The 23,528-nt window shown below is 31.6% G+C and overlaps 1 protein-coding gene across 1 annotated transcript in view; it reads left to right on the top strand.

Annotated features, from left to right (window-relative positions):
* The window catches only part of LOC132721758 (FYVE, RhoGEF and PH domain-containing protein 4-like), an 88,346-nt gene extending 66,463 nt beyond the window's left edge, over positions 1-21,883 (top strand). Inside the window, exons 7-21 of the mRNA XM_060706124.1 lie at positions 1,885-2,033; positions 3,090-3,246; positions 3,753-3,765; positions 5,752-5,802; positions 6,439-6,497; positions 8,092-8,244; positions 8,960-9,123; positions 10,434-10,467; positions 10,615-10,719; positions 13,712-13,786; positions 17,556-17,678; positions 18,229-18,399; positions 19,193-19,321; positions 20,008-20,156; positions 21,521-21,883. Coding sequence (XP_060562107.1) covers positions 1,885-2,033; positions 3,090-3,246; positions 3,753-3,765; positions 5,752-5,802; positions 6,439-6,497; positions 8,092-8,244; positions 8,960-9,123; positions 10,434-10,467; positions 10,615-10,719; positions 13,712-13,786; positions 17,556-17,678; positions 18,229-18,399; positions 19,193-19,321; positions 20,008-20,156; positions 21,521-21,647 — 1,659 coding nt within the window. The 3' untranslated portion in view covers positions 21,648-21,883. The remainder of the gene's footprint in view (positions 1-1,884; positions 2,034-3,089; positions 3,247-3,752; positions 3,766-5,751; positions 5,803-6,438; positions 6,498-8,091; positions 8,245-8,959; positions 9,124-10,433; positions 10,468-10,614; positions 10,720-13,711; positions 13,787-17,555; positions 17,679-18,228; positions 18,400-19,192; positions 19,322-20,007; positions 20,157-21,520) is intronic.
* The last annotated feature ends 1,645 nt before the right edge of the window (positions 21,884-23,528 follow it).

The raw sequence follows: 23,528 nt of genomic DNA, 5'->3' as shown, positions 1-23,528 counted from the left end.
CGTAGATCAGGTAATGCCTAGTTAGGTAGATTAGGTATTGCCTAATTAGGTAGATTAGGTAATGCATAGTTAGGTAAAGCAGGTTATGCCTAGTTAGGTAGATAAGGTAATGCCTAGTTAGGTAGATTAGGTTATGCATAGTTAGGTAAATCAGGTAATGCATTGTTAGGTATAACAGGTTATGCCTAGTTAGATAAAACAGGTAATGCCTAGTTTGGTAGATTATGTAATGTCTAGTTAGGTAGATCAGGTAATGCCTAGTTAGGTAGATCAGGTAATGCCTGGTAAGGTAAAACAGGTAGTGCCTGGTTAGTTGGGTAGATCATGTAATGCCTAGTTAGGTTAAACAGTTAATACCTAGTTTAATGTAGATCAAGTAATACCTTGTTCAAGACTAGAAAGATATGGTTTAGTTAGGAAGATTAACAACCTGAAGTTTTTGCTAATTTCAGGAATCTTAATAAGAAATGTAACATTTCATGTGTTTTATATATTAAATTATTCCCTATACTGGTATTTTTATGGAAACCACATTAAAACAGGTATAAGAAGGAAGAATTTCACAAGGGATTAAGATCTATATTTACTATTACGTAAAATAATTTTTCCCTAGACTAAATCAGATATTATACATGTTTAGAATATCAAGTGGAAATTTTGTGGTTTTTACCAATATTAAATTCATGGAGAAAAATAAAGGTTTATAATCAACAAGGATGATATTTTCAGCAAGTTTCAGGGAATAATTTCTACCCACTCATGTGGTTTTCCTTGTAAAAGCTGCAGACATTTTAACAGAAGATATATTCCAACTCTTACTGTCAGTAGATAGTGCAATAATATATGTTGATAATTTTACAGAAGCCAAACTTTATTTTGAATGATGGTGTAAAGCATTTAAGTATTATTACAATTTTGCTGAAATAAGAGAAATGAGCCGTGTCACGACAAAACCAACATAGTGCGTTTGCGACCAGCATGGATCCAGACCAGCCTGCGCATTCGCGCAGTCTGATCAGGATCCAATGCTGTTCGCTTATCAACTCTATAACAAGTGGAGAAACTGACAGCGAACAGCATGGATCCTGATCAGACTGCGCGGATGCGCAGGCTGGTCTGGATCCATGCTTGTCACAAACCCATTATGTTGGTTTTGTCGTGACACGGCTCAAATGTGCATTATTACAGAAAACCTATAAAAATTTGCACATTGAATGTCGTTAGTAGAGAAATTTGAGAAATTTCAAAAACAGAAAATTTCCAACATTAACATGTTACATCACAAATTTTGCAGCAAAAGTCAATAAATCTTCCTTTTGAAATAAAAAAGAAGACTTGTTTGTTTGCATATAAGATGAAATTATATATATCCACTCATGAACATATGACCTGTTATGTTTTCACGTATGGGTATGCCACTCATGTAAATATTGCAACCAGTTGTTCACTTTTCTTTCTTACATGCAAAACAAACAAACAAAATTTATATTCTCTATAAAACTAATATGTATTGTTTCAAAATACAACTATTATGTAATGTTTATCTGTAATGATTGAGGATAAAGCTTCTGAATAAGATCATCCGATATTATGGTTTAATATGGTAGCTGATTTATGAGACAATAGATTTGATTTAACAATGTTTATAATAAATGTCTTATTATTCTAAACATTTTTCCGTCCTAGGTAAAAAAAATGCATGTTTATGCATAGAAATTATCAAACTTTGCATGGCTATACACTGGTATGTTAGACCAAAATAGTCTTTTTAAAAGTAAATGAATAAAATCTGTAAGTCAGAAAACTTATTAAATTATGGCAAAAAGTCAAAAATGTACTTTACGACTGAACTTTAAGCCAATATATTTTTGCATATTTTTGTAGACGTTCCATTTCCGCGTTACCATGGAGAGCAAGAACGGTAACTTCCTGCCAGCAGACGACATCAATACAATGTTTGCGAACATAAAACCTATATGCTTGTTTCACAAAGATTTCCTGCTCCCTCAACTTGAAGATAGGATGCAGCATTGGTACGTACAGTAAAACCTCTGCTAAGCAACACCCTGGGAGACCAAAGAATTTGAATGTTGCCGAGAGGTGTTTGCTCAAGACAGGTTTTTTATTGTGAAGTTTTTTTTGGGAGAAAAATGAGGCTTTTATTGTAAAGAGGTTATTGCTTTACAAAGGGCAGCTATGAGGAGGTTTACATTAATTGTTTTAATAGGGGAATGTCACAAGTAAAATGCCATGCGGGTCTATACATCTGTACCAGCTAGGACGTCTCAGCACACTGACCAGATTGTTAGCTTCCTTAGAGTAAAAATTACCTTCAATGGGTCCTATTTTACCTTTTATAATCTCTTAAATTAACAATAGACTGTTTCAAATTCAAATTAATTATAATAATTTATTTTTGTCCACAAGATCATACAAAAGTATAATTTGAACCTGTTTGAAATTTTGTGGAAGAATAAGAAATGAAACACCTGAAAAAGGTGTTTCTCAGTAGCTCAGATTTCTCTTGCAACCAGTTGAACTTCTGTACATTTATTTCTTAAGAAAAGTCAGCTGACTGGGGTTTTGGCATTGTTTAAGAGATTAAGTTATATTATTAGTTATAAACATTTTTCAGGAATATCTATAACGATTTTATAATACAGCAAACTTCCTTATTTAGACAAAAAAAGTGAGATTTCTTCATAAATTGACAGTAGTCGTGTATATAAGCCAATTAGCCAATTAAATGTCACGATTATCCAATGAAATGCAGCATTTAAAAATATGCAGTATTATAAAGCATGTGAGCTTTAAACTCAATATAAAACTATTCATTATTGAAATTGAAAATAAAATAAGAATAAAATTTATCAATGTTAGCCATGTTTAAAACATTTGGACTTGATTTGGTATAATTTATTAGTTAATACAGCCGCTGTAGGTGGGAATTTCTTCAAAAGGAATGTTATTATCTTCTTTGACTTTTCTGATTGATTATTATTTTGTGTAATGACTGGCAACTGTCCCAATTTTCCCGTCTACTGATCCAGAATCTAGACAGTCATCCATCTTGTTTTTTCTGGTTCCAGGTCAAGCTCTCAGAGGATTGGTGATGTAATGGCAAAGCTGGCGCCCTTCCTGAAGATCTATACAGAGTATGTGAAGAATTATGACAAGGCGATGGCCATGATTGATAAATGGACGTCACAATCGCCGCGATTTGCTACACTTCTTCAGGATATAAAGGTTAGTGATCAGAAAAAATATTTATTTCTAGTCCTATAGGTCAAAGGTCAAGGTCATTATTGCAAGGTTGTTTGCTCTCCAATATCAACGATTTGAATCAAGTAAAGTTTATCATTATTTAAATATCATGCCTCTGGCACTTCTTAGTTGTTATTAAGGTAGCAACATAACTGACTTTAATATGAAAAGTCAAAATAATGCTGAATTGCAGTCAATGACCGAGTAATGCAGTTCCAACATCAGAAATTTTCTTAGCTTTTGAAATAATTTTAGATATGCCTACACCAGGCTTGCAAAGATGATAAACATTAAGCAAAAGTTCTATGACTATGTTAAATTAATGAGACACAAAAGAACTAAATATCATCTTGACACAATGAATAAATTTGATGCCCAATTGTTGTTTGAATTTTGAAATCCTTATATGTACATAATTCTGCTGTGTTTTAGTCATTTTAAAGCAAAATATGATATGTTAGTGAAGAGTAAACTTCTATGTTTTTCAGTACGTTCTGAATTGTAAATTTCCCCTTTACTAAACTGCATTTATAAATATTGCAATTATAATCTATTAATGCTTGCACATACAAAATTCAGTGACTTTTTGGTTGGTTTTCTGTAATTTTCTGTATATTGTCCCGGACATTTACCCCCCCCCCCCACCATGTTTGCCATGTATGACATAGAAAATTGGGAAATAATAAAAATTCTTTGGAAACAAGATGTTTTAAGTTTGATAAAGTTCTTAGTGTTAAAAAAAATTAAAATCATATACTTTAAAAAATGGTTCCCCTTTTTCCCAAATTTCAATATGCGGGGTTTTGCAAACATTTTTAAAAAAGACCATTTACAATTTTACCCTTTGGTTTTAAGCCCAAAGTTTAAAGCCCCCCAGGAAAAAAAAAAATGGAAATGTGGAAGGTTCCCCTTCTATAATCTTTTAAAAATAAAAATTTTATTTGCAAAAAACCAATCTGCCCTTTTGTGTTTTTGTTAGACGGGTTTTAATTCCTTTAATGAAGAAAAAAATTTTTTGGGGGCTTTAAAATTTTATTTAAAATAAATTTTAAACCTTTTTAAACGCTATTATAAAATTCTGGTTGTTAAAACAATTTAAAAATTAATGAAAAATGCCAAAGTATTGGGTGAAAAAAAATAAATCGCGTTCACGGAAAAATGACTGGATCATTGAGTACAATACTAGCTTATGTTAAAGACATTTTTTGGCGGGATAGAATTTAAATCATTGCTGTGAGTAAAGACTTACCTTAACTCTAGTGTAGCAAATGAACTTATATTTCTATTTGAATTTTCTTTGTTTTTCTCATCAAGCAAAACTCCACCAGAATGACGGACAACTAAAAACCCTACAGCATCACATGTTAGAGCCTATCCAACGAGTTGCCTAGATACGAAAAAGCTCCTTAAAGGTAAAAATTTTTCTTTCAAAATTACAGTTTAAACCCTAAAAATTATCTTAATGGATATGGACCATTCATTCAATCTGGGAAAAAAACTACTTGTATTTAATCCATTGTGGTATAGAAGGAATTTTCATATGATATGTATTGACTGAATCAAGTGCACACCAAATAATCAGAAGGCACCAATATACGGACTGATCTTGGTTTGCACTGGTTTCATGGGTAAAATCAGTTTTATGCCAGTAGGTTTAAGGGGGACTGATCTTGGTATGCACTGGTTTCATACTGGTAATACCAGTTGCTACAAGAAAATATTATCATCACTTAATAGAAATTTCCATGACTGTCATTACATAAAGAGCAATTTTATGAACCTTAATGAATATTCATGACACTCTGCCTTGGTTCATGAAAGCTCTGTAATAAATTTTTAAAAAAATATGAGAACCAAGATAGGCCATGTTCACAGAACGCAGCCCCAAGGCAATGTCTTCTTTAACTTATCCATATTGCTATTTAAATGATATTCAGATTGTAAAAATTTCATGATCTTGAAATTATCATGTAAACATTTTAACGCAGGTGCAATTTTGATCGAATTTGTTAACAGAATATTAAAATAATATCAATGGGATTTCATGACCAAACGTAATACACAGTCATGTAAATGAAATTTGTTTTTTTTTCCATAAATTTTCTCTTATAGTAATAAAGGAGATATTTAAGAGACTATTCAAAGTTTTATTGAATGTGCCCATGACATTTCATGAAATAAATAAAAATCATTGAAGTACAATAAAACAGTTTCCCAGTGCTAGCAGTGATTATTATAGACCTTTTCCACTGAATATGAAACTTTGTGGCCTTATCACAAAAAAGACATTTTCAAGGGTCCTTAAATTCGTGAACTGGTAATTTTTCCAAAAGGTAAAAAGTAAATAATGTGATGCAAAATAATCTTACAGCAGACGAAATGAAATTTCATAGATCTTATATTCGTGGATTGTAAACAATGAAAATTAGTGCCCCATGAATAATAATGATTTTGCAGTAATTTCCATTTTACCTTTTCATTTTTCAGATTATTTAAAAAGACTTCCACAAGACTCGCCAGATCGACCTGATGCCCAAAGTAAGTATTTTGTCTGGACACACTTTTATTATTTTTTTTTTAACTAATAACTTACATAAAAATGTAATGCACGAATGAAGATTTATAATTATAACTAAATTTAAAGGTAGGGGCGTCCATGGCGGAGTGGTTAAGGTCAAAGACTTCAAACCACTTGCCCATCATAGCTGTGTGTTCAAATCCTGATTATGAATTCTTTCATGCGAAGAAGCTTTCCAGCTAGCTCATGGAACATCGGTGGTTTTACGCTGGTGCCCGTTCATGCCTGAAATAATGCACAGAAGAACACCTGATGTCTTGCTCCTTCGGTAAAGCTCGAAAGTAACCATATGACCTATACTGTGTTGGTGCAACATAAAATCCCCACTCCCCCACCAAAAAAAAAAACAAACAAAAAAAACACAAAAATTTAACAGATCAGCCCCTACTTATTTCTTTTTATTTTGATTAGGTTCAAGTACTGGTCATTTTGGTTTGTTATTATTGACCTCAAGTTCTATAAAAAAAAATTATAAATAACTTTTATATTCTTCCCTAATAGTAAATCCATTTATATCCACACAATGACATTTAAATGAAATTCAAATGTAAACATATAAATGTTGTCTACACATAAATTTCTCTTGCCATTTACAGAAGCCTTGGACCTTGTGACTGAGGCTGCCAGTCATTCCAATACTGCCATGAAGAAGCTGGTATGTATTTATTAAATCCTTCTCTTTATAGTGTGTGTAATAGATACTGTATTATAGGATGTGTCTCATTTCGAAAGTTAACGAATTTAAAATTCCAAACATTGCGCGAGTGGAAATATTAGCAAATCACTGGTTCGAAGCTAGAGTGAAAAACTGAAATATGATTTTCGCTTAGAGGAAAATTTTTGTGATATTTCTGAGTTTAACCACTTATACAGTACATGTATTTATTTAGTCGCTACCAGAATCTGGTGGACTTTAATTTCACTTTTTGGAGGAGAAACACCAGGGGCCCCTCTTATCAAATACATCCATTTTAATCATAACAATGTGTTTAGTAAGACAGCCTTACAATTAAGTGTATGACATTTTGTAAATCAATATTGTACACTGCACAGTAATACGTCTAAAATGTACGACCTTTGATAAGGATGCAGCCAAGGTTCTGTTAGGTGCAAGGTGAAAAATAGTCACCTTCACAGACCTTGGTTTTCAATTTTCATTGGAAAGTCTACTCGTAATAGTAATTTTAGTTGGAGTAGCAGGGGAGTGAACTCTAGAGCTCAATTCCTTTTAACAAAATAGTTATAAACCCCAAACATTTAAATTTTCTGTAAACAAATAAATTCTAGTTTAGTTCATTTGACAATAGAGAGAAACATGCGTAAATTTGTGTTTTGATCAATAGTTTATTTAATTATAATGGTGAAATTACTTTTTAATTGATGTAAATTTTCAGGAAATGTTTGGAAATTGTGATGAAGTTTGGTATCTTATTTCAAGAGTAATGAAATTCTAAGAATAATTGGATATTTTTTTTGTGTGTGTTAAATTAGAAAAAATATATCCTCAGTTGTATGTTTTTTTTTCTATTATATTATCATTATTTTAGAAAGAAACTTTGTACATTAATGTATAAAAAAGATCATTAAGAGATTTTACTGATTACTGCTGTCACTTTGTGTTTGAATTATAACATTTTCTCTGTTAAAACCATACAGAAATTTTGAAAAAAATGAAAGGCACAAAAGTTGTTATTTAAAGGAAAGATTCTTGGTTAATGAATTCTTTAAATAATTTGTGAGTCGCATATTTTCGTTCAAGTGCAGCTGAACTAAGTAAAGAAACAAGTCAATAGATGAATGTGTTTAATTCCACCATCACCTTTTGGTTTTGTCTTGGAAGGTGTTGGACGTGAAACGGGCCCCCCAATTTTCCCAACAGTGCAGGCATTTGGTTTGGATTGATCGTGAAATCCTCCTACGGCATTACACTGACCTTTGCCCGGGGCATGTACAGAATTTCAGTTCCTTTGGGCGGAAATGAAGGAAACTTTTTTACTGGAAACTGCTTGACAGCTTACCCAGGAACGGTGCGGGGACTGAACTGTGATCTTGAAACTTCAAGGTGGCTTCCTGCCATGATCCGGAGTGAAAACTACCAATACCACCAATACCACCACCGTCATTGGTTACACTTGGTATATATTCAATAATACTACATTATATGTCATCGGTTAACCATGGATTGTATTCTGTACATACTCAGATACTTTCACAAGTATATCAAAAATGCTATATTTGTATTATTTTAGGATAAATTTCACAAGTTATTAAACATAATACCTCGGTTGAATGGAGAAGGGACCAATGATTTAGTCAGTCCAACCAGAGAGCTTGTGAAAGAAGGGCCAATAACAAAAATATCAGCTCGCAGTGGAGAAAAGCAAGCAAGATATATTTTCTTAGTGAGTAAAAATTTGTATTATGTTATTAAAGGGCCTGTGTTGCTTTAAAATTTTTATATATTATAAATAGATAAGCAGGACACATTTTCATCAACATTTTACTTTTATGAACATTTCAAGTCTGAAAGTAAGACTTGGACTTTAAGCTTTTATTTGGGAGTGGTTTTATTTTGCTGTATTTTCTTCATTTTATATGAATATTGATGATATTTAAGAATGTAGCTAAAATGCAATTTCAACATAATCAGCTGTCATGTAATATTTTCACCATTCTTTACTTATTTATTTATAATTTTTTTCAGACATATTGGTGCATAACTTTAATTTATTTGTTGGTGTTTTATTTTTCCCTTGGTTGGATTTTGACCAATATAAAGGTCAAATGCAATTTTACCAGCTTTACTGGTGGTGGAGGAACACCTCCAGTGCCCTTCAGGACAATATTTTATGCTCAAGCAGACATCTTAGTAGAACCACGACCATACTGTGAATTAGATGTATAACTTCCTAACATAAAAGCATTCCAAGTCCCTGATGGGTTACCAAGCAACAGTGTATGTGTATGGCCAGAGGGGGTGGGGGTATTGGTGGGTAAATGATTTAAAGTCAGTGATCCTAAACTGACTGTGCGACCTATACAAGAAACTATATAATTAAGTTATCGTTGAAGAAGTGAAAAATTTAAACATTTTCATCTTCTCTTCTCTTTTTTCAGTTTAACGATTTACTACTAGTGTGTTCAGAACAAATGATGGGTTCATATAAACTCCGGGCTCGACTGAGTGTAGATGGGATGGAAATAACGGCAGGGGACAATCAAACCATACAAAACACATTCTGTGTTAAATGTATTGAGAAGACTGTAGAATTCCTAGATGAGTGCGTAATAATGTTTAAATGTTTTTGCAATCTCATTTGATCTCAAGATCTCAGATTTTGATTGTCTTTAAATATTATTTTCAGGAATTAAGTAACACCACTTTTTTGCCTTGGTTAACCTTAAGGTTAATTTCTCAAAAACAGTCAAAATTTTTCTATTCAAGCTTGGAATACTTGTTCATGATCAAAATTATAATGCATTCCTAAAGGGCAGCTAGGTAACACTGAAAGTTGATTTTTTGCTCATAACACTATCATAGATATTCACTTCAAACTAAAAACTCTTGTTTACTATCAAGGGAAAATGTTTCTATGTGGCAGTTTTTCAGAGTTATGCCCCATTATTATCAAGTACTGAGAAAAGTAGAGCATGCTGCTCCTTGTACAGCTCACATTTGAAAAATGTATCATCGTGTACTAAGGAAAGAATTGCTTAGCTTTAAGTATAAGCATAGCAATAACCCTGAACATTTTTTATAACTGGCCTTTATTGGGAGAACAAAGAATATCAGGCTTGTGTGGGTTAGTCCCAGGAATGAGTTTGATCATATTAATTCTTATGTTTCAATATTTTTTTTGAAACAGGCTTTTACATAATTATAGGGGAAAATTGGAGACTTTTTGCTTTTTATGCTGTTTAGTGTTTAAACAAATAGAAATGTAAAACAATCAGTTTTAATTTACCTATTTACTATAGCAACAGAGGCAAATAGATTTAAAGGGATGGTAGTTAAAATTGGTAACCATGGAAACATGTAGGATGGATAGATTTAACTAAATTTTGTTCTTACATTTATCTACATTTTGTTCTTTATCTCCATAGAGAATGGGTTTTGTTATTTAGTAGAATGGTACCTAAATGAGACAAAATAACAGGGAAGGCTAAAAAGATTGATATGTGTTTGGAAAGTAAGGATAAAATAGCTTTGAGATTGGTATTTAAATAGGCATTACAGTAAAAGGAGAATTGTCTTGCCTTTTGCAATTACTTTCATGAATATTTTTTGTATTTGAAGTACACATAGGTTCTCATTCATTACAGAAATAAATATAATTATAGTTTTTATATGGTAGGTAGTTCAAGTTGAACTGGCTCCGCTAGACAGTAATTACTGCTCGACAGTGAAACAGATTCTATATTTAGTAACAAAAATGATTTCTTGTTGTTATATTAGGAGAATTAAAGGGAGATAGTGCACAAACATTCAGGGTATGGAAAAACTGAGCAGATTTTGAGGACAAATTAAAAAATACAATTTCATTCCATCACATTTTTCAATATCTAAGTGTTTGTTTTTGTTTTTTTACAGGGCCAACAGTGGTCAAGGCTTGGACTGGTTTGCAGTAAGTGTAATTTTTTTTATAATTTTAGTCAGATGTCACTTTAATTAAATAACTAAATAAGTTCCTTATTTTATGTCTAGCACAAGTTCAGTGTTAAAGTCTCGACTGGTTCCCTATATTTATATTACCATGTGTTATATTTTTCAGACATTCCAACAAGTGGTCACAGACTACCATCATAAATCAAAATTATGTAGAGTAAAATCAGATCCCGGGCCGCCAAACCCTGTAGCTGACAACCATCCAGATCTGGTGAGTGAGGACCTTTTTTTTTTCAAATTTCTCAGAACCAATGTTGTAACATTGACTTGCCTATGACACCAGTATAGATTTTTGCCAGCCTGTATTTTTTTATCTGTACAGTCCTACCAACACTTAATTATTTTTATTTATTTTTTGATCATGGTAACCATGGACAACGCAATGTTTTAAAGGGTACTGGTATACAGTACAGCTGTTTTGGGCGTCTTTGATTAGTAGAATTTGTATTTCTTTGTATCTTTATAAAAATCAAACACCCAACACAAAACAAAGAACATAGATTAATGAATAATGTCTGTAGATTCTGATTATGTAGGTAGCACATGATGCGAAATACTTGCTAACCCTTTTGAATATATTATTTGAAAATTTCATTATATAAATATTTTGTTAAGATACATAGTTTATTCTGTTTTCAAATAATAAATCCACAAGTGTTACAAAACAGTGACACTTTTTGCTAGGACTCTATTCAGATATGCCCTATATTAAATTAAAAGAGATTAAAATGAGTCGCATCATGACAAAACCAACATAGTGGGTTTGCGACCAGCATGGATCCAGACCAGCCTGCACATATGTGCAGTCTGATCAGGATCCATGCTGTTCGCTATCAGTTTCTCTACTTGTAATAGAGTTTGTAAGCTAACAGCATGGAATCTGATCAGACTGCGCAGACCATTACATGTATGTTGGTTTTGTTGTGACTCGGCTCAAATAAGTACACGCTTCTGTAGTTCTAAAAGTTTTCATAATTTTCACCACCACTACACCCTTTAATGCAGGGCAAGTCACTGGTACTCCAAATTTTCATTTTTTAGCAAAATATGAAAAAAATATTAAATGGATGAAGGTCACTAATCATGTATCTCTTAACTTGTATAAATCATTTCATCTCTGCTTACTTATAATGTGATTTAATCCAAAAACTAATAAAAATATATAGAAACTAACATTTTAGATGGATATTGTCACCTTAGAGCAGTAATGGGTAAACTCCTTATACTATTTAATAGGAGTTAACCTGTAACTGCACTAAGGTGACAAATTAAGATGCTGCTAGTGCAACATTCCATATTTGAAATGCAGATATGACAAAAATATAAATACACATGTATAGTGTATCAGTTTAAATGCAAATAAACTGAATTGCTTATATTCATGGACAATAAATGGTAAACAGAGGAGGTCTCGGGTTGTGGAAAAATTTTGATTAAATTGATTGGAATCTTTGAGTGTTGAAATAAATATATATATACTGGTAGATCTATAAAGCCCTATGTACGATATTAGTTAAAATGCTGATTGTTTGGTTCTAGTTAGCATGCATTATTTGTGACTCTTATTATTGTGAAATGTATTGTTTGCCTGTATTGTGAGCAATAATAGAATGTTGCTTTGAATTGAATATGTGTGCTTGAAATTATAAATAGTTTCCATATTAAAGATATATATTTTAGTTTTTAGGCTGTTTGCTCATTGTTATTTCATCACATTATTCAGTGTGAATTTATTTCATTTAATGCAGTATGTTTATTGATTACTTCCATATAAACCAATTTAATTCCATGTTTATAGATTTGTATCACATAAACTGATTTTATTCCATGTTAATGGATTTTCTCCATATATTAAACTGATTTAATTTCCAATCACTTGATTTGTTCTATATAAACTGATTTTAATTTCACATTAATAGATTTGCTCCATACAAACTGATTCAATTTCATGTTAATTGATTTGCAGCATTTAAACCAATTTGATCTGATGTTTATTCCATGTTTATTAATTTGATCCCATATAAATTTGTACGATTTGAATAGATTTGCTGCATATAAACTGATTTGATCCCATTGCTATGCATAAACTAATTCAATTTTTATGCTAATTGATAGATTTGCTCCATATAAACTTATTTGATTCTGTTTGTTAATTGATTTGCTCCATATAAACTGATTTCATTTCATGTTAATTGATTTGTTACATATAAACTGATTCAATTTTATGTTAATTGATTCATTCCATATAAACTGATTCAATTTCATGTTAATTGATTTGTTACATATAAACTGATTCAATTTTATGTTAATTGATTCATTCCATATAAACTGATTCCATTTCATGTTAATTGATTTGTTACATATAATCTGATTCAATTTCATGTTTATTGATTCATTACATATAATCTGATTCAATTTCATGTTTATTGATTCATTCCATATAAACTGATTCAATTTCATGTTAATTGATTCATTCCATATAAACTGATTCAATTTCATGTTAATTGATTTGTTCCATATAAACTGATTCAATTTCATGTTTATTGATTTATTCAATATAAAGTGATTCAATTTCATGTTAATATTGATTCACTCCTTATAAACTGATTCCATTTCATGTTAATTGATTTGTTACAAATAATCTGATTCAATGTCATGTTAATTGATTCATTCCATATAAACTGATTCAATTTAATGTTAATTGATTCATTCCATATAAACTGATTCAATTTCATGTTAATTGATTCATTCAATATAAAGTGATTCAATTTCATGTTAATATTGATTCGCTCCATATAAACTGATTCCATTTCATGTTAATTGATTTGTTACATATAAACTGATTCAATTTCATGTTAATTGATTCATTCCATATAAACTGATTCAATTTCATGTTAATTGATTTGTTCCATATAAACTGATTCAATTTCATGTTAATTGATTCCCTCCATATAAACTGATTCAATTTCATGTTAATTGATTCGTTTCATAAAAACTGATTACATTTCATGTTAATTGATTTGTTCCATATAAACTGATTCAATTTCATGTTAATTGTTTTGTTCCATATAAACTGATTCAATTTCATGTTAATATTGATTCCCTCCATATAAAGTGATTCAATTTCATGTTTATTGATTCACTCCATATAAACTGATTTGATTCCATGTTAATTGATTTAATTCATGTTTTTATTTTATCAGGAATCAACAGTATCTCTAGGTTTATCAACAAGCATGTCATCTCTTTTCACCACATCATTACCTGCAAAAAATCTGGTACACATTTTGTTAGCAAAATTATCCAGCATAGTCCCCTCTCAATTCTTTATATATAGCTACAAAATCTTGTACAAACTGAAAATATTTATGTTGCAATGGAACCTTAGGATATAATATTAATATATATAGTCAAAGTTCATACCTGAAATTGTGGATTGTATTAAATACATGCTATAAAGAGAGAGAGAGAGAACAAATATCAATACTGTGTTGCGAAAAAAATTGTAGAAAATACGTCTCAATCTAAGTTTTTGGGTTCCTAATTGCATTTTATTTTGTAGTTTTCTTAATTTCTTCTTTCTTTTGGCTAATTTCCTCATCTGTTGATAAAAAAAAAAACTTCTCGATATGGCAGACACTGAACATGGGCAGAAAATTATTTTTAATTAGGTGCCATTTAAACATTTATTTGAATTTCTGGTTGTACAAGTTTTGAAGGGAAAGTAGGCTAGATGAAGTTGTTTTTACAGCATGGGCATTCTTCTAAGAAAGGAAAATAAAGTACATATACATGATTGTATATTTAATATATAATTTATTGCATTAAACCAAAATTTTCCTTATATATGTATTATCAAACTTAATTCTGCTCTGTTTAGTTTTGAAATTGAAACAGGCTTCTTTAATTATCTCGATGGCTCGCCGAATTGGCACAGTAGGGAGACAGTAAGGTGTCTCAACATGGGATTTGCAACTTTAAGCCTTTAAGGAGAGTCACATGATTTCCAGTAATTATTTGGCACTAAGCTAAACCTTTACTTTGATGGGGGGGGGGGGGGGAGGAATTAATTTACTCATGTGACCAGTGCAGACCAAGATCAGCTGGCAATCAGTGCTGTGTGGTCATGATCCTCATTGTTGACCAGGTTTTCAACGAAAACTGGTTATTGTAATGCCAAAGTCCGTGGGCGGGCACGTGTCAACTTTTGGTTTCCATTCAATAACTTGAGTTTGCTTTGGCCTATTGACACCAAACTTGGTGTATGGATAGCGTATATCAAGAGGCAGCTTGGGATTGCTACCCTGTGTCTGTGATCAAGGTAAAGATCACTGTTACTAAAAATAGCTAAAAATAGAAATTTCCACACCATAATTTGTTGTAATGCCAAAGTGGGCGGGCGGCCAGGTGTCAACTTTTGGTTTCCGTTCAATAACTTGAGTTTGCTTTGGCCTATTGACACAAAACTTGGTGTATGGGCAGCTTATTTCAAGAGGCAACTTAGCATTGCTACTCAGGGGTCTGTGAACAAGGTCAATGTTGCTTAAAAGAAAGAAGTTCAGTTTTCACATTATAACTTGAGTTTGCTTCACCAAAATTGCTGTGTGGCAGCTTTGGATTGCCACTTAGATATTTGGGAGCAAGGTCAAGGTCATTTGCTTACAATACTCAATAGAATTTTCAGCTTCTACTCAATAACTGCAGTGCACTTTGACCTACCATATTGATAGCTGTCACATCAAAACTTGGTCGTTGAAAATCTGGTTTTCATTGCATAACATGGCTTCTTGTTCACAATTCAATCACAATTCAATCAATACTTATTTTCAAAATTTCCCTAAAAAATTATGAACGGTTTGGTCCAGATTGACAGATGGACAAGTCCATTGAAGATGTATAGGGTGGTACAGGTTAAACAAAACAAACTATAAAAGCTCTGTAAGTTTGAATTACTGTAATTTTATTTGAACACATGATGGGTAACAATCTAAGATTATAAAATTTCTTATGTTTCATCAGAAACTCAAAGATTCATTTTTTTAAAGAAAAAATTTTTTTTCTTTGTTTTCAATTTTATCCATGTATAGACCAAATTTAGTGGTCCATCATATGCATGTACTATAATATTCTCTTCTGTGTGGTATCATATAAATAGACAGCAGACTCTCTGTGTACTCATTATGATGTCTTTTTCTTTTGCAAAAAGAGAAAATATTTATTTTGTATCATGTAAGTTTGTCAAAACACAAATACAGTCAGTTTAAACTTTCTTCTAATTAGTACATGTATTTACTTTAGTATTTTTCAACTTTCTGCTAATTAGTTACTCGTAGTTAATTACCATTCTTTAGTAAAGTTTAATTTTCTGCACAGGTTAATATTTGAATTTAACAAGAATTTGTAACAATGTTACCAACATCCCCGTTAGGGAAGTTTTATGTGAACAATAGTGTTATTTCAAATGTTTGAGCAACGGGTCTTGACTATTAGTGCAAAATCTTGATAAATGCTAGATCTGCACATTCAACAGTAAATTTGTTATAGAAATATAATGAAATAAGGAGATAATTCTTGTGACTTTGTCAATAGAAGTACATTTCAGCAGTTTTTTCACTGAAAATAACTAAATAAGGGGAGATAATTAGAAAATTATTTGAGATGGAGTTATGGTTATCTCGCAGTGCACTATTACCTATTTATATTTTTAATTTTAACTGGAATCTCTTGCATTCTTTTGGATTTATTCTCTGGACTAGGAAATAGACCATGTTAAGCTTTGACCTCTATGTGTGACCTTGATGGTAGAGGTCTGGGTGTTACAAATGGCACATTGTCTTAATATTGTTCATATATGTGCAAACTGATATCAAAATCCTTTCATGAATGGAGAAGTTGTGCACTGGACACAAAGCGAACAATAAAACAGACCATGTTAAGCTTTGACCTCTAACTGTGACCTTGACCTTTGAGGTAGGAGTCTTCATGTTGCTTTTGACACATTGTCATATAATGGTGATTATTTGTGCCAAGTTATTTCAAAATCTCTTAATGACGGCTGGATGGACAGACAGACAGACAGACAGAGAGATGGAGCCCATGTCTATGTCCCCTTTATCTTCGAAAAGGTGGGGACTGTTAAAAATAATCATAAAAAATAAACAACTTACAGAGTTAAAGGGGTGCTAATGACAAAAAAAATGAAAATAAAAACGTTTTTGAAAATAATTCTGCAGAAATGTATCTTGAATTATCAGTCTGTTGCATGCACTAGATATATCACATTTATATAGGAATACATACATAATTATACTCTTAGTACAACAAAGTTGGGAACAAGTTTAGTCTGGTTTAAATTCTTGTTCCAGCTTATTAGGCATTTTATTTGGAATACGTTTTGCTTTTGTCATATTATTAAGAGCTTTTTTAATGTTGATGAAAGGTATGAAATATTAGATTTGCTTGGTATATTTTAGAGTGGAATGATATTCAATGATTTTATTTTATATTCTGTTAATGTCCTGTTTGCTACATGTTTGTAACTTAAATCATAAGAAATGAAATTTGATTGATGCATTAACTTCTTTACCATAAGGTTTCAAAGCAGTTCTATATCGAAAGCTTGATGTTGTTGTGTAATATTTGTTCATAAAAAGAAGCTAACTTTCATATACCAGTCTCCAGCTTGAACACTGTCATTGGTTGAATTTGAATTTGTGCTTTGAATCAGCCAATCAGATGCTTGAACTTAAGACTGGTACTAGATAAATATTTCAGCTGAAATAGAAAGTGATAAGCCATTGCCACTAGTATTGAGCCAGAAAAGCCTGGACATTTGAAAGTGTTAGGTAGCCTTAACTGCCTTCTGCTCATGCTGTCCTAGCAGGCTCTATACTGTTGGCTGACTAACTTAAAATTTTGAACTTGATATCCCTATATTTATAATGAAGAGTTAAAAAAATGGAAGCTGAACAAATTTATGTAAGAAAGTAAGCAGGTTGTGTACAAGAATGGTTCTGGATATGATAAGAGATTGGTTTGCTTTTGTAGGGTAACCAGTTAGGACAGAAGTCTCCACAGTGGGTAAAGGACGAGGAAGTGACAATGTGTATGTCATGTCAGGACAAGTTCACAGCCATAAAAAGGAGGCACCATTGTAGGGCATGTGGCAAGGTGGTTACTTTTCTATATTATACAAATGTAATGCTTGCGTAAACAATTAGGATTGATATTTGGATTTATTTTCATCTATTGTCTTTCCCCAATCTGCAATTATTTCTTGTTTGATAGTTTCAGTTTTTAGCGGGAGTATTTTGAAGAACAGAGAGAGCTATTGTACTAATGTCGGTGTCACACTTTGGTTAAGTTTTTGTGTGCAAGCTAGTATCTCTAAAACTACTGAAGGGAATGGCTTGAAACTTCACACATTTATTTGAGAGCATAATAGGAGGTCACTATCCAAGGCCCATAAGTAAGACATGAATTTTGGAAGAATTATGGCCCTTTTTGAACTAAGAAATATTAATCAGGCTCTTGTTTTACTATCAAGTACTGAGAATAGAAAAGAATACCCTACAAACAGCTCTTGTTATTGTAGTTAAATGAAATTTGTATAAGGGACCATGAACAGTCTTAATCAGTAATTTTGTGATACATTTATAATGCTATTTCCAGGGACAACTAATACCATGCCATTATTGCTATAACTAACTATATATTACAGGTATTTTGTAACAAGTGTTCATCTAAGAAAGTCCAGTTAGCCTATGACAGTAACCAGATGAATAGAGTATGTCAGAAATGTTACGATATACTGAAGAAAGGAAAAGGAAGTGTTAGCTCTCTAGAGTTATCAACGGAAGTTACGCCTATATCACCTAAACCAGCCATTCAGGTATGCAAAATATTTTTCCTCCATTATCCAGTTGCGGCCTTAGCCTAACTGAAAGTAATTTAAACCTTTGTCACCAGAATAGAGCCTGTCCTGAGTCTGCACACCTGTGATGTCTGACCAGGCTCTAGGCTGTTGGTAGCTCAAATTTTTCTTTACTTTGATATCAAAATCCTTTAAACTTTAAATGGACTGTTCCAAATTTGGAGCTGGGTAAAACCATTACACAAATTTAGCAGGTTAAGGGTAGCATACATTTATTTCACTTGTATTTATACTATTACTGTTAATTGTTTGAAATGATTTTATAAAACCATATTCTTATTACAAAAAGCAGTCTTGATAATTAGTTGGTCCATATATTTTCTTAATTAATTCATAATCTTCCAAAAGTCCGAAAAAGTTTCAGACAAGAATATTTGACCTTTATGTATGACATTGACCTTCAGGATAGCAGCAACCTGGATGTTGCGCTATGCACATTGTGTCATGTTTGTGATCTTTTATACAAGTAATTTTAAACCCTTCCCAGTAGTCAATAAGTTATTGAGCAGTATTGATTCCTGCAAAATCATTTATATTCATGGGGAACTAGTTTTAGTGGTTTTTGTGGATAGGTCACAAATTCACGAGATCTAACAATTATTTTTTATTGCTTTATTTACATTTTACATTTTGGAAAAATAAACAGTCAATGAATTTTAGAGCCCACAAAACGTTCCTTGTGACAAAACCACGAAATTTCATGCCCAGGAAATTATGTGAATTTACGGTATGTATTTATTATATATTTCAGATACACAAGGCAGATGAGGCTTCTATACTAAGTGGTTATTTAAATGTGATGGACAAGGATCATAAATGGACAAAAAAATGGATAACCGTTCATGATGATTTTGCTCTCTATTTTTACAAGAAACATAAAGTAAGCAATGCTTTTTAAAGGTTTTTCAGAAACATCCATAAAAATTTTTTAAAAAAAGACAAAAAAAACCCATAAAACAAGATGCTGTAAAATTAAGAATTTTCTCAAAAGGTTAAATTTTAGTGGACTTGTTGTAAAGAAGAAATATTTAAGTGTCATATATAATTAAGAAGGAACGCAGGAATATTTTTTTATATCTTGCTGTAAAAATAGAGCCAAAATGTTGAATTGGTAAAATTATGGCCTCACATAAATAACTTATTATACAGTAATTGTCAAAAATTTTCTACTTTCAACATGATTTGTGAAAGCAGTATTCTACAATTAAAAAAACTGTGGAAAAAACCAAACCTAATAAAATTTTACTATTTATGTTAATAATTAGATTTTACTTTTTCCAAAATCTTTACCAAAAGGATATAACTGAAACAACAACAAAATAGACCCAAACAACAGAAATGTAAAATGCTTTTAATCATTCTAATGAAAGGCCATATTTTAGAGACAGGTCAACCAACATGACTGTGCACGCTGGCCTAATGGCATTGTAAGTTTGCTTAAAGGATTTTTATATACAAACTAAGTTTACAAAATTAAAAGTAGGCCAATGGAACAGGGCAATTATATTGCGAAACATTATGGATAAAAGAATAAAAAGTGTACTATATTATATTTTTAAATTACAGGATGTTGCAGCGATACAGACTTTACCTTTACCTGGTCATTCTGTAAAGGTGATAGGAGACTCAGCAGACCGTCCCAACGTGTTCTCCCTAACTCACAAAGATATCAATGTATGCTTCTTCCAGGCAGATTCAGAAATTCAATTCACGCAGTAAGTCATTTATTTTTTTACAATAGCTGAAACTGCATAGGCTTGGCAACCAGTTTTGCTCCATGCCAGCCTGTACAAACATGCAGTCTGATCAGGCTCAATACTCTAGGCTGATCAACATCCAAACAATCACTGTGAATTAGTGATGTTCCGATTGTCGCTAGTTGCCGATGATTAGAGCGACAATAATTGATTAACATAAATTCCGATTCGCGATGTCGTGAAAAATTACTCACCATAACAAAGGGAGTTAATTCTGACAATAATTTTCCTTGCGATGGACGCAAATGATGTGGAATTGTTTTCTCATCCAGTGAACAAATAACTTAGCATTGTACTTCTTTAAATTCAGACAGGATTTTTATAAATGGAAAATCTTCTACTCAATACGGCTATCTGAAACATATATGCAAAAGTGGGTTCTGTTTAACATAAGGCCTCTGATTCAACAAGAGTAAAATTATTAAAGTTTTTTATTAGTCAAAACTAAAAAATGGTGTTCATCATTTGACACCCATAGAAAAAAGGTTAACTTGTCTTCTGTTATTCAGCAGACCCTCATTGCAAATGCGTCCAAACCAGCTACATGTAGATATTTAATTTTCTTTTAAGTAAATGGACTGTACTGATTACATACATACTAAAAATATAAATCTGTTGTTAAATCAGGGCCGTTAAATTCCTTTCCTGCTTAAATGTATCTGGTCATGTACATATAATAAGTCCATGTCAAAATACTACTTAAGTTATGGGTACTGTATTGTAACTGAAATAATAGCAACATCCATCTTTTTATTTATTTGTAGGTCATTATAATTATATATAATAACTATTTTGGATGCAGTCTATCAGGTTATTTTACGTCTCTTCTTTCTTGTTCAGGCAATTATCAACCAGAAAGTTATCGATTATATCCCATCCGATTGAACCTGTAATCGATTGGGTGAAATTTCACCCGATTTCCATCACTACTGTCAATTGCCTTACATTGATATTAACTGTTTCAAAAACACAATTTATAAACAAAATCACTGTACCCTGTCTTTCGAGCTTATAAAATCCAATTGCGATTACAAGCCAAGTTACTTCAAGTCACTGTAACTTTCTTGGGAGCTAATATATTTTAACTTGTACTTTTCTTGCTACAACAGGAAGTAGTCTATTGTTTGTACTTTTCGAAAAAAGGAAAATTGGACATGTCTATGCATTCAGGTTAAGGTTTTAAAAAAGATTGTAGTGTTAAATGCTTTTATAAATTTATGATGATTTTTATTTATTTGTGATCATGATAAAGAAATAAGTTTTATAACCATTACCTTGCGACCACAAATCCTTAATAAACAGAAAACTTGTAATATTTTCAGATGGGTGCGTGTCTTAGAGAAGATGGTCATTTTGGAATTACCAACTGATGAAGAAAAACGCACGTCCACACACTCGGACAGTAGTGGTCAGTCAAACAGTTCCGGCAGCTCAGGCCATAGCATATGATTTTCATATAAATAGCCAAATACACATCCTCGCATCATAAAACTTTGTCATTATTAATCATTACAATACAAAAAAACAAGTATATACAAAAACTGACATTGGATTTGTCAGGTAATTGAAAGCAATTTATCAATGCAAGCTCTCTAGGTTACAAAATATTTACTGAAAAGCTCACAGATTGATTTTCCAAGCTTTGACAGAAGAAGACGGAATGGGACAACAATTTTTAGCCAAAAGAGACAAAACTTTATATAAAACATATAAGCAATTGTGGCTATTAGCCTCGGAAACTGAATGTTGGGCCAGGCTTGTTGTTAAGACTTTATTTTAGTATTACCAACTTGACAACCCTTCAATGGACAATAGGCCATCCAAAATCCAATGCAGGGCAAGTCTATTGTAAAAAAATCAGAGAATGTAGGATAAAACAATGATTTTAGTGCTGATACTCTTGACAAACTACTTGGCTTGTACTTGTGTTCACTGTCATTTTTATTCGGATCTCAAGGTCATCTCAATTTACGATTAGAAAACTGCAGGAGAGAATGTGTGGAGCTATTTCGACTTGGTGTCTAAAAAAGTGCAAAACGGAAACTTGTGATGCATGAATGAACAAATGTATAATTATATTATTCCAGAGCAGCGTATGTCTGAACATATTCAAATAGGAAATGTTAATTTCAGCATTAGCAGACGGCAATTTCTAGTACAGCTTTGCTAATTGAACGTTTGCTATTTGCTTTAAATATTGACAGAAAGAATGTCTTGTATACATATTGTATATGAAATATACTAACCACCATGTTTAAATATTATGATTTGAAATTGTTGTTTTGGTTAATATTTAGTCTCTTCTTTTTTTTTTTAAGAGGTATGTTTACATGTTCCATTATGCTTGAAATTTTTAAAAGTGAATTGGTCTATAATGGAAGGTCTGTAAATATATACAATAAATAATTATGTTGATAATTTTTAGAAGGGGGTTTCACATTTATCCGTTAAAAGGGTATGGCTGGTTTTTAGCTATAAACCGGTTAAAAAGTTCAATAGCCGGAAACTGTTATTAGTATTTGACAAAGAGGCGAAAAAGAAATTGATTCTAAATATTTCCTTAGTTTTTTCATCACAAAATATAACAAGTTGTTTGTATATTAGTTGTACTCAACAATGTATTTTTTAAAGTATGGTACGACCCTAATCAAAAATAGTTACTCCATATTTGGATATGTATAATAATCATTTTGAGTACAACAAAATACAAACTAAATGTCATAAATAGAGGATATTCAAGTTTTTTCTATAAATACATGATTTATTTTCATCGAGTGGTATGAAAATAAATATTTCATGAGTGGCGGTAGCCACGAGTGAAATATGGTAATTTTCATGCCACAAGATGAAAATAAATCATGTATGTATAGAAAAAACTTGAATTTTCTGTTTATTATATACATTTTTCTCTTCCTGGACATTAAAGTTTAAAAGACTTTCACTTAAATTTTGAGTACTGGCAGAATTTAAAAGAAAGTAGTCCGGCAAGACACCAGTGAAAATACGGAAAATATGTTTCACTGCAGTGAAAAATAAATTTTTACAGTGAAAATACGGAAAATGAAAATACGCATTTTATTTCATCAATATTTCTCAATATTTCATTTAAAAGTATATAATAAAGAAACTAAGTTAATGTTGAAAATCTAAGGGTTTTATTAGTGTGGTCAGTAATACGTTTAACATGGTTATTAGGTTGTCGTTTAAACAGTTAGCATTTTTTCTAACCGTGACACCCCTTATTTTTAGTATAAGACATATACAACAATCTCAAAAGAATTATATACATGGATGTTGTTGGCAAGCATGATATACACAATCAAATATTGT

This window comes from Ruditapes philippinarum, unplaced genomic scaffold (assembly GCF_026571515.1).
Source record: "Ruditapes philippinarum isolate M1 unplaced genomic scaffold, ASM2657151v2 ctg1407_1_1_1_1, whole genome shotgun sequence".
Lineage (NCBI taxonomy): Eukaryota > Metazoa > Mollusca > Bivalvia > Venerida > Veneridae > Ruditapes > Ruditapes philippinarum.
The sequence above is the reverse complement of the archived record's forward strand: the minus strand, read 5'-3'. Positions and strand labels throughout refer to the sequence as shown.